Raw genomic sequence first — 12,044 nt, 5'->3', positions numbered from 1 at the left:
CCTTCTTCCTCTGGGAGGTTTCCTGTAGTGACTGAAGTAGAGCAAACTTCCCCTTGATGTGGCACAATGAAAACATTCCTGTGGGTGGAAGAAGTGGGAATGCCATTGGAGCGGTACTGTCTTTCTCCAACTAAAACAGGACTAGAAATGTGGTCTTGTGACCACTGGAGCTGTGACCTGGGCTGCTGTAGATGTGCTTCATCAGATGTTGTGATCCCAGGTTTTTCTAGTTCTTCTCTCACCAGCCTCACTGTGACCCTGCCCCCTTTGGGAGGTGAGGGGTACCCCTGTGACTGGACATCTGTGTTGCTACTTTTGGTGGCCCTTTTGAAAGAGTTATGCAGCCACATGGGGTGGGGGAGCTCCCTCTGTCCCCAGCCTCCCCATTCTCTTTTTTTGTGCTGGCCAGCAGCAGCAATTAGGCCTGTTCCTGGCCTGAGGCCTGGCAAGGCTGTCACTCCTACCTGTGCCCCTTGCATGATAAAGACTTTGGGTGTCTCATTTATTTGAAATAATATTCATACACATTGTCACATGCCTACCTACACATGAACTTATACAAAGCACAGCATATTACATCTATTTCAAAGATTAACATTTTGGCTTCCCTGCTAATATACTTCTACCCTCCGCATTCTTTGCTGAGGCACACTCCAAGACCTGGCCTGACTTGAAGGAGTCCCTATGGCTGAGACGGACCATTGGCACCTGTGTGCAGGGCACATGCATCCACAGGACACGGCTCTGCCCAAGATGTACTGTATTAGAACGGCTTCAGGCTCTAGTTCCCTGATGTTTGCCTTCGTGAATGACCAGGAGGATGTTCACAAGTCATTCAAAGTGACTCTTGAATACAGGGTCTCATGCCAGTAGCACCCCACATTTATAGAATGGTCTGGGGAGTTCTGTGGATAGCTCACAGGTGTGAGTCAGCTTTGGTGTGGCAGGGTCACCTTTGGGTAAGTCAGGTCTGGGAATTGAATGTGGGGTGACAAGCTGTGCCCTTGTCCTGTGTGGTGTAGTAATGACTCAAGGCCGCCTCCTCCTCCTCCGCTGCCGCCGCCACCACAGGGCTTCTCCGTGTAGCCCTGGCTGTCCTGGAACTCGCTCTGTAGACCAAGCTGACACAGAACTCGGAGATTTCCCTGCCTCTGCCCCTGAGATTAAATGCATGTGCCACTACCGTCTGGCTTCAGGGGCTCTTTTCTTGTGCTGTCTCCTGGACTGGAAAGCAAGGGTTTTGTAAGAAGTGTGTATGCTTGTTCATCTGCTTTCTCTCATAATGGAACTGGACTTAAGCTGAGCTGAGAATGCATCCAGCAAGCTGATTGCTTACCTTTGCATCTTTTTATTTTATTTGCTTTTTTAAGTCTTACAGGTTTATTGATCAAATTTGTTCTTTGATAACTTTACATGTGTATAAAACATACTGATTACTGTCTTCCCACCCTCCTATCTCTCCTCCACCCACTTTCCTTCCTGGACATTTCTTTCATTCCTATCAACAATCAGTTGTAGATGAGGGAAGGATTCCCAGGGCTCTAACCCTTCCTGATGAACTTTTGGCTATTGATGGATTCTGGGAGGGGTGGAGTCATTGTCCTCACTTGTGCACCCACTGCTGAGCCCACCAGGTTCCAATAGATAGCTCCCAACCATGCTTATATAGATGGCTGTGTTAACCTCAGATCACACACCAGAGCTTTTCTGTTGTTGTTTGTTTGAAACTAAGTCTTTATATTGTAGCCTGGAATTCACTGTGCAGCCCAGGCTGGCTTAGACCTTGCTATGTAGCAGAGGATAACCTTGAACTCCCTATCCTCCTGCTTCCACCATGTGTAAACCTTACTCTTTTTGAACAGTTGACAGTAATGTGCATGGACTTATTTCTTTTTTGAGACAGGGTTTCTCTGTGCAGCTTTGCGCCTTTCCTGGAACTCGCTTTGTAGACCAGGCTGGCCTCAAACTCACAGAGATCCTCCTGCCTCTGCCTCCCGAGTGCTGGGATTACAGGCGTGCACCACCACCGCCCGGCTGGACTTATTTCTTAACCTGTACATTTCAACCTTTTTTTTTTTTTTTTTTTTTTTTTTTTTTTTTTTTTTTTTTTTTTTTTTTTTTTTTTTTTTTTTTTGGTTTTTTTGAGACAGGGTTTCTCTGTGTAGCTTTGCGCCTTTCCTGGAGCTCATTTGGTAGCCCAGGCTGGCCTCGAACTCACCGAGATCCACCTGGCTCTGCCTCCAGAGTGCTGGGATTAAAGGCGTGTGCCACCACCGCCCGGCACATTTCAACCTTTTTGATGACAAAACTTTTTTTTTTTTTTTTTTAGAACTTTGTTGTTTTATTCAAATAGCATTTGTGGGGAAAATGCAGACGATTTTCTAGTTGTGTGAAATTATGATGGTATTGTGAGGTGAATGTCTTCATCTGCACTCATGGGTAGGGAGGTGGCCAGCAGCCCTCTCTTGCTGGTCTGCAGTCTCTGGACTGCTCACTGCCCCTTCCCCCCACCTCCATATTACTTGACCTGGGAGTGGACACAGGGTCGTGTGGGTCTTAAGCATCCAAGTAGCCATGCTGATGTACCCTTTTCTTATCTTCCAGTCTACACCTTCTCCGTCAGCAGACCTGCTGGGTCTGGGGGCTGTTCCCCCTGCTCCTACAGGGCCCCCTCCCTCCTCTGGCGGTGGCTTACTAGTGGACGTGTTCTCAGACTCAGCTTCTGCAGTTGCACCTCTTGCACCCGGCTCTGAAGACAACTTTGCCAGGTAGCTCAGTTTCTGAGTTCTGCCGGGGAGGCATGGTGGGAGCTATACCTCGTGGGTGATTTTTGTGCTTAGTCCCTGGCACCTAATGGGTACCATTAGAGAGGGGGCTGGTGTTCTTGCAGACAGAGAGCATATGAGTGGCTGTGCTTTGCTTTGGAATCTGATGGTACCTTTCCTGTTTCTTTTCTTTGAGACATTTGATAAAAACTCTGAGCTTGTTTCTTTTTCCACTTATTCCTCAGCCCCGCCCCATGTACCTTGTGCTTCCAGCTCTGTCAGGTTGTATTTTTGTCTTCCTCTGGCATAGTCCCTTTATAAGGAAGTCCCCTTCAGCGCTGTGCATAGATAGCTGCCTTCTCACCATAGCCTCAGGCTGCCTGGCTCTCTCTTGCTGACTCCATGTATGTCTTCCACTTACATGGCCTTTGTCCAGCTACTTGCTCTGTTTTCCACTTTGAAAGGTTTGGGGTCACTTTCCTTCTTGTTGGATGGTTTTGCCGGCTTCCCTGCTGCTACTTACCCTGCTTGTGTCCTGGTTCGTGGCTGATGTGGGGCTTCTCACTTTACCTCCAGTGGCAGTGGCTTTTGTCTGGGGAGATTAGAATGCATCATAGGATGGCCTTTGTTTCCTGCTGGAGATGATACCAGGATTCTTGTGGTTTCAGAGTTTTCGTTTCCTTGTATTCATTTTGCACACGATCCTTCCTTCCTGTTAGGAAATGTGTGTTTGGAGTGTGTTGGAGCAGGCTGTGAACAGACCTCTGATGGCTTGAGAGTTGCTGAGCTTGGTATTTGACATCTGGAAAACTCAGCTTCCCTGACCCTTGTTGAAGAGGCAGCGTGGGGTCCAGCCGTGTCCCCTAGTATTGACAGGGTCTGTATCCAGAGTGCCTTAGCCTTCTTTGTTGTCATTGCTCCATGGCAGCTATGGGCTCTGGGTCCCTGATGTCCTGTGAAGATGGGCGTGGGGAATGGAAGTGGTAGTTGTTTGCAGACTTGAGTCTTCCTCTGTTGGTGTAAGCTTCTGGTATATGCTCCCAGCTCCAGGAGGTCATGCACCTTTATTTTTTCCTTACCCTGACCTGCTGGTCTGATCCTTGATCCCATCTCTTAAGGTTCTATGACAGTTTTTCAGGACACAAGCCTGTGCAGGGATTTGCCTGTCTTGGTTTTGATGTGGCCACACAGGGTTACCACATGATGTTTATTTGGTGCATTGTGGAAGGACCTGTTGCTTTGGGCAGTGCAGCAGGCATGAGGGAGGTTGCATCCTCCATAAGCCTGACATGACTATTCACCTGTGTTCCCTTAGGTCAAGTGCAGTTGAAGTGACCTTTTGGAAAGTCAGCCATACATGGATGGCAGGGCTTCTTTATCATTTGGATGACAGGTTGATAACCCAGATCCAGGTGTGTGAGCCCCCTAACCTCTGCTCAGGCTCCTTGAGTAACATCCAAGCTGGACCTGGGTAGAGTGCTGGCCTAGGGTGGTGGGCCCTAGGCTAGTGTTTGGAGCCTTAGGCCAGGCTTATGGCCTACGAGGGAATATCCTACGAGGGAACAGTCATTCTCATGTGCATTGTTACAGGTTCTCAGAAGTGTTTGGACAATGGCTTCTTATACTGAATAGACAGTGTTTTATTTTGAGACATCTCACTGTATCCAGGGCTGGGCAGACAGCTGTTGGGTTGTGGCCTGATGACTTGGAAGAGCTGGTGGCATTGGGCCTTTGGTGTGTTCAGAGGGGACTCTGTTTCCATTGCTCTTGTGGCGTAGTACAGAGTGGAACCAGCAGAGCCCTTCTGCCCCGAGTACCCAGGCACAATGTGACGGCTTCACTGCAAAGAAACAGCTCTTACATATCCTAGAGACAAGTGTGGGAAAGTTGGTTGAGTTGATTGATTTAGGGCAGAGGTCACTCACCTTGGTCCTGAGTCTACTCAGGTGTGCATTGAGACGCCCCCAAATGCTTTAAGCCCTTTCTGAAACAAATTGTATTTCCTGTGGGTGGCTCTAAGTAATGCTTCACCATCCTTTTCTCCTAGGTTTGTTTGTAAAAATAATGGTGTTTTGTTTGAAAACCAGCTGCTTCAAATTGGACTTAAGTCTGAATTTCGGCAGAATTTAGGTATGTATTTTCCTTAATGAAAATTTCTCTAGAAATTATTGGAAATGGCCAAGCATGGTGACACACATCTGTGATCACAGCATTTGGAGGCAGAGACAGGAGAATTGTGCGTTTGAGAGCACTCTGGGCTATATAACACATTGCAGGAAAGCCAAGGTTATTTTGCAAGATCTCCCCCCAACCAAAACAAAATTTTTTTAAAGGCAGGCATGGTGCTTACATCTTTAGTTCTAGCACTTGGTAGATAGACTGAGGCAGTGGGATTGTCATATGTTCCACGCCAGCCTTGGCAATGTGTAAGAGCCTGTCTTAAAGAAAAAATAAAAAAATTTTAAAAAAGAAGACAAAAACAAACAAACAAACAAACAAAACCCCAAAAGGAATTAGGGGGAAATTATGTAATAAGAAATGTTGGTTATTTATACACTGACAGGTGACATGGAAAATTGGATGGTGGGGATGGCTATGCATTGCTAAGCCATTGCACCTAGCAGGACTTAGTTATATGAACTTTATCACGATTAAAAAGGGAGGGGATTTTCTTGAGTCCTGAAAGAAAACATTTTGCCCATCAAACTGTTGGAGTTGCTGCTAAGATGGGTTTGCTGTCTGTGTAAAGGGAGTAGGAGTGTGGAAGACTAAGAACAGCATGCCTGTCCTGCAGGAGCTGTGGGATGCTGGGCACCAGTCACATTCCTCTGAGAGATGCCAAGTTGATGAGAATGCCCCCCTGTGCCTGGTGATTTCACCAGGTTTGGTTGAGGAGGGAAGCCAAACTGCTCTCTTTTCCAGAACTTTTTGGTGTTTGGTTTCTTTTCTGAACCCTAAGGGTTTAAGTGTCAACACAGGATCTGGTCCATTGGTACAGAGAGCATGTCCTGATTGGTCACTGGAGGGGGCATGGCAAGTTTGAAGGACGGTCCTGGCTATTAGTATCACCAAGTGGGTCAGCTGGTAGACACCAGTGGAAGATATCTGGGTGGGTCTAATGGCTTCAACACAGGGCAGGCTGGTCCTCAGAAGGCTCTGGGTGTCCTATTTGTGCTGTTCAGCCTCCTGACCTGGTGTCTGTGGTTCTGGTTCTAGTTTACAGAAATGTGGCTTTCACCCTTGAGTAACTACATAAGAAGGAGGCCCTAGGGCAGGTGTGAGAGGAAGAAACCTCCTATTCCCCCATTTCTAATCTTACCATGCTAATTTTTTTTAATTTGGCTTTAGTTTAGTTAGGTTCTCATGTAGCCCAGGCTGTCCTCAAATGTACTATATATCTGAGGCTGGCCTTGAACTCCTAATCTTCCTGCTTCTACCTCTCAAGTGCTGGGATGAAAGGCAAATGCTATTGTGCCTGACTGCCATGCTACTTTTAAACTAGAAGCTTGGTATGATGGCTCATGTGTATAATCCTAGCATTTGGAAGGTTGAGGCAGGAGGATTGTCATGAGTTCAGGGCCAGCCAGAGATACATAGGGAATTCTAGGCTAGAGTAAGCTACATACTGAGACCAAACAATTGTTTGGTTAACCAAAAATTAAGGAAAAAAAAAGTTGTTTTTAATTTTAGCAATCGTCATAGCTCACAATAAATACATCAACTGGGAATTGCCGGGGCTACTTTTGACTGACTATTCATGGTAAGTGTGACATAATGTATATAAAATAAACTATCTCTGTTTCCTCTTAGGCCGGATGTTCATATTTTATGGTAACAAGACCTCCACGCAGTTCCTAAACTTCACTCCAACACTAATCTGTGCTGATGACCTTCAGGCTAATATCCTTGATTATCTCTAGGCTCACGGACAGCAGACAACAATTGGGGTTAGAGGAAGCTTGAAGACACTGTTCATATGGCAGTGTCTTCCATGGCTTAGTAAAATCAGGGGCCTTCACTTTGAGTTGACCTGATGGTGCATCAGACACCACCCACACAGCTGTCCCTTTCATCTGGTTATGTGAGTCACTCTCTTTCTTATTTTGCTCTCCTGTGGATATCATTTGCCCTTTACCCTGTGAAGTCCCCCAAAAGGAGCTGTGGCCGAAGGCAGAGTGAGTCTATGGTAACTAGCCAGTATGGAGCATCTCATGCCTGCTGGGCTTATGTGTGCTTTGGCACATCCTTTGCTCAGGCCAAGGATGGCTCTATGTGGCCACTAGGAATGGTCAGGAATGTTGGATGGCTTCAGCTGAGTGGCTGTGAGAGAGGGACAGCTGGGGTCTGCTGCAGTGTGCAGAGTAGGGTTCACAACAGCCGGGGATGCATGCCTTGGGCTCACCTCATAGTATGTAGAACAGCGAGTGTCATCTTTGTAGTAGACCTGTGTTCATTTGGAGATGATATGTTTAAATATAGAACCATTTGGAAACAAGTCAGAAACAGTGGTGTGGTGTTTAGGCATGTGGCTCAGTGGTAGAATGCACACTTATGCAGAATAAGCAAGAACCAGCTCATGCTGGTTCCATCTCCGCATTTCCCTGCTATGCACACAAAGGACTGATGCATGTAGAACTACTACTGTCTATGTGTCTCCTTCTTCTGGGCTCCAAGGGGTTATGAGCTGTGGGCACAGGTTGCCATGCAGAATGCACAGGGAAGCAGAAACTGCCCAGGTCGAGCTATGGTTGCATAGATCCTAGATGCAAGGGTGTTAGAGTGAACCTAGAGGCTCCTGTTCAGATGTTTCAGTCTCTGGCCTGCATAAGTGCAGAGCTACACTGATCTGTAAAGCTGTGTGCCTTTGAGTTAGTCGGCATGGCTTCTGCTGAGCACAGCAGGAGTCATCACAGAGTTCCAGAGCTTAGTTCTGCAGTGCCAAGGCCAGTATGCTGCTAGTGGACAACTTCTAAGGTCTTTTAGAGAAAGGGAATAGCCAGATACATATGACTGTGGGTGGTCTGGGCCAGTGGGACATGGTGAATGGTGGAAGGACAGGTTGGCAAGGTGATGTGTAGGGACCCCGCTGCTGGCCGTTGTGGGTGGCTGTGCTGGGCCCATTCTCCCTGCCTGCTTGGACTCCTTAATGTTCTCACATCTGAACCTGCAGACCAAGCCTGTGGACCCAACTGTGGATGGGGGCGCACAGGTGCAACAGGTGGTCAACATTGAGTGTGTATCTGATTTCACAGAGGCACCTGTTCTCAACATCCAGTTCAGGTGAGGGGTGCGCCTCCTGTGTCCTTTCCCAACCTGTGTGCTTCTGCTCAAGGGAGTTAGTTAGTTACTGCTGTGCAGCTGTGCATGCCTGCAGAGCACTGCCAGACCTGGAGCTTCCAGGGTATAGGAGCAAGTGGAGAGGGACTGGCTTCTGTGACCATGACGTGGTTCCCATGGGGTTGATCTCCTGTGTGGTCTGGGCTAGGCTATTTCTGAACCAGATGATTTTGTGGTGAGAAATGGAAGGTCCTGCTTCCGGGAGGCAGAGAGCCAGGCTCTCTCTGCTGCCTGCTGAAGCTGGCTTGAAAGGCCATCTTGAGGGATAGTAGTAGCTGGTTTGGAGCTAGACTTCTGGGTCATAGCATGTAGCCTTCTTTTTAGTCATTACAGTGGTTCCTTGTTGGGGAGCTACAAGGCTAATTGATTTGGTAGTCTACTTGGGCCTGTCCTGGGTCTTCATTTGCCAAAGGAGCAGGGCTGAAAGGAACTGGTCCTCTTAAACTTGGCACAAAGCGGTTGCTTGGTCCCTTGCTCACCTGTGAATGGTGTAGATATGGACTGCAGCAGGAGGGATGGATGGAGAATGTGGCTTAGCCCCTCCAGGAATACTGCTGGTATGCAATCTTTGTGGCTATTATTGAGATGGGTGGCCACATGACTCTTCTCTAAGTGCTGAAGACTCAATTAACTGGAACATTTTGGCCAAGCGTTTGTTCTCCATAACATGACTCTATTGTTACAGGTATGGTGGGACCTTCCAGAATGTGTCTGTTAAGCTGCCCATCACACTCAACAAATTTTTCCAGCCTACAGAAATGGCTTCTCAGGATTTCTTTCAACGTTGGAAGCAGTTGAGCAAGTGAGAGGGCTGTACTATGGGTGGAGAAGGGAATTGGGGGGCTGACCCTGGACAGGATGCTCAATGGGTCTCAGCATGGCTTTTAGTACTAACATGCTGTTTTTTATAGTCCACAGCAAGAAGTGCAGAATATCTTCAAAGCAAAGCATCCGATGGACACAGAGATCACTAAAGCAAAGGTAAAAGGGTGTATGGTGATGTAGCTGAGGCAGATATTGTTCCAGTGCATCCTGACCTGCCTCTTCACTCTTGTACAGATTATAGGATTTGGTTCTGCACTCCTTGAGGAAGTTGATCCAAATCCTGCAAATTTTGTGGGTGCTGGCATAATACATACCAAAACCACCCAGATCGGCTGCTTGCTGCGCCTGGAGCCAAATCTGCAAGCTCAGGTGAGGTCTCCACAGTAGGAGGATGGATATGATTGTGTTGCTTTTTATTTTGGTGAGGTTTATTTAAAGAGACACGCAGATTCTAAGTGTTGGTGGTCATGGTGATGGTGCACACACTTAGACAGCTACTGACCACCAGAGCACATAGATTTCCCTCTCCTCACAGAAGGCCTGGTGTGCCACCACATGCCCATGTAGCAGCCTAGCCTGAGCTGTGTGTGCGTAGCTTTCTTGGTGCTGTCTTGTTGTGCCTCCTCTCTGAGTGGTACGCATTCTACTTGCCTCAGCAGTGCTCCTCTGGAGACTCCAGCCTGTGTGTTCTGTTGTTTGTGGATGCTTGTTTTCCCAACACTGGGGTGCTTTTGGGGGTGTAGTGGTCAGCTCAAAGGTCGTGCATAGTTAACTTGATGAGAAGCTCTCAAGCTGGTTGTGTATGGTGGTGCATGCCTGTAATCTCAGTACTCAGGAAGAGAAGGCAGCAGGAGTACCAGTTCAAGGCCAGCCTGGGCCGCACAGGAAGACTGTGTCTCAAAATACAAGACAAAAGAAAGAGCTTTCCCTAGTGACTGGCTGGCCCCCACCTCCGCTAACAGCCTCTCCCTTGCTGCAAACGCTTGCTTTATTAGACCTTTCTATTTTGACTGGTGAGACAGTGGTGCGTCGGGAGGGGTTGCTGAGGCCTGGACCACAAAAGTACCTGCTGAGAACCTGGGCTCAGTGCCCGCTCACCTGCTGCTCTCTGTTTCAGATGTACCGACTCACGCTGCGGACCAGCAAAGACACCGTCTCTCAGAGACTATGTGAACTGCTGTCGGAACAGTTCTAATCCACAGGCCAGAAGATCAGGCTCTTTGTTTGTGCGTCTCTCTTGTCTCTCCCGTTGTCTTTGTACCACACTGCAGATAAACACCCCTTGTCTGAAAAGCTGCCGCTCAAGGCCCCTCCAGTCCTGCACCTACAGCCAGCCCTTGGGTGTGGAGAGAATCAGGACACAGTTTGAGAAGGGCTGCAGCAGGCCTGCCCCGTCAGAGAAGGGTGCCTGGGCCTGGAAAATCACGACAGCCCTGTGGTTCAACCTACAAATTAAAGGGAAATTAGAAGTTTGAACGAAAGTGGAAATTTTGTTCAAATTTTATTAAAATGCCACTGACTCATTCTCAGAATCCAGAAACAGCGCCATGTGCTTATAGGGTTAACACGGGATGTGTGGCCCTGCTGGACGGTGACAACAGTGGCTTAGAGGTGTGTGGCCTCATGGGTTGAACAGTTGATGGGGTTTGCTATAGCACTGCTGATGGTGCCGGAGTGCTTGTGTTTATGACTGTTGGCAAGCTCCATGCCCCACTCCTGGCAGGGTCCTGTGCCTAGCATACCAGTGTTCTTGAAGGGACAGTTGAAACATTTCACCACATAGTTGAGACCTTAGGTTTGCAGCATGGTGGGTAGAGGGGTTCCTATTGACTTTGGAAGACATGGACATCACCCATCTTTTGTTTTTAATGAATGTACTGTCTCTGTGGTACATTCTGGGGACTTGAAGGTTAATGGGTCAGGTGGTGAAGTAATAATTCATAAGGTGTGCTTCTCTCCAGAGGGTCTTAGTTGGTGCCCCAGTATTGCGTTCTCACTTCTGTGAAGCCCTTGTGATTGGGTGGAAAGGGAGACCTAAGTGTGGTAATGGAGGGAGAGGCTGGGGTGAGAATGGCAGCCCAGGCAGGTGCTGTGCTAAGGATGCATTGGACTTCCTAGCTTGAGCACTGGCAGCTCAGTTGTTAGTTAACCTCTTGTGAGCATTGCACTGTATGTGCAGCCCATCAGGGGAAGAGCATAGACCATGTCAGAAGCCTTGGGAGCCCAGGCTGGGCCCTGCACTCTGCCCTGAGATGATGCCCGGCATTGCCGTGGACTCAGCTGTACAGGTTTATCTGTACTTAGACAGCAGTGTTGATGACCCTTGCTCACAAGAGCACTAGGTATGGTCCCCTATGCATGAGGTTTTTAGCCTTAGGCTGCCAGCCTGCCATGGTGGGTTTGAGGACAGTGGCAGGGCTCCTATCCCACTCAAGCTCCTGCAGCCCCACTCTGTACAGCCCAGGCAGTTAGTTTCAGAACAGCCAATACTTGCTATGCTGACCCCTTGTGTTCCATGAAGCCCTTGGTCTGGCTGTCATGTGTTGTGATCCACACTTGCCATGGCACAGGCTTGTGTTGCAGAAGAATGATCTGGCTGTGGCCACAGTGAGCCTCTGGAGTTCTCTTGCTCCAGTAGCTGGACAGTGTGGCCCTCCATTATGTGCAATTCATGCACTACTGTAAGGACCATGCGGCTAGCTCAACCTGTGTGGCTGTGGCTTATGTACCATGTGCTACCCAGTGGTGGTGTCTAGATCAGTAATGCCCCAGCACATGGAAGCTGCTGGGGCACAGGCCTGCCCTCTGTGACTCCTGGGCCTTCATCAGTACAGTGTGCTTGTTCTCAGAGATTTAAAAAAAATAAATGCTAGGACAGGAAACTGGAACATGTGTGTGATCTTTGTGGGGAGTGTCCTATGCTGCCCTTAGTCTGTGCCCTGTGGAATTGAGTACTTCTCTCCTCTGCCCCAGTCTGGGGCTGCACATAAGAGATGGTCCTTGTCTGGGGAGCCTGGAAGATAATGGCTTTCCCCACAGAATCCCAGATGGGTGCAGCTCAAGACCAGGGCTGGTGGTCTTTCTGTCTTAGCCCCACATGGACCTGGACAGTCCCAG

The 12,044-nt window shown here is 48.4% G+C and overlaps 1 protein-coding gene across 2 annotated transcripts in view; it reads left to right on the top strand.

Annotated features, from left to right (window-relative positions):
• Positions 1-11,815, top strand: part of Ap2a2 (adaptor related protein complex 2 subunit alpha 2) — a 73,804-nt gene extending 61,989 nt beyond the window's left edge. For both annotated transcript variants that reach the window (XM_028870433.1, XM_028870428.1), the window contains exons 15-22: positions 2,605-2,768; positions 4,813-4,895; positions 6,576-6,665; positions 7,922-8,045; positions 8,788-8,904; positions 9,014-9,083; positions 9,162-9,296; positions 10,045-11,815. In XM_028870433.1, coding sequence (XP_028726266.1) covers positions 2,605-2,768; positions 4,813-4,895; positions 6,576-6,665; positions 7,922-8,045; positions 8,788-8,904; positions 9,014-9,083; positions 9,162-9,296; positions 10,045-10,122 — 861 coding nt within the window. In that variant the 3' untranslated portion in view covers positions 10,123-11,815. The remainder of the gene's footprint in view (positions 1-2,604; positions 2,769-4,812; positions 4,896-6,575; positions 6,666-7,921; positions 8,046-8,787; positions 8,905-9,013; positions 9,084-9,161; positions 9,297-10,044) is intronic.
• Positions 11,816-12,044: the final 229 nt, after the last annotated feature.

This window comes from Peromyscus leucopus, chromosome 1, assembly GCF_004664715.2.
Source record: "Peromyscus leucopus breed LL Stock chromosome 1, UCI_PerLeu_2.1, whole genome shotgun sequence".
In the NCBI taxonomy this organism is placed as follows: domain Eukaryota; kingdom Metazoa; phylum Chordata; class Mammalia; order Rodentia; family Cricetidae; genus Peromyscus; species Peromyscus leucopus.
The sequence above is the reverse complement of the archived record's forward strand: the minus strand, read 5'-3'. Positions and strand labels throughout refer to the sequence as shown.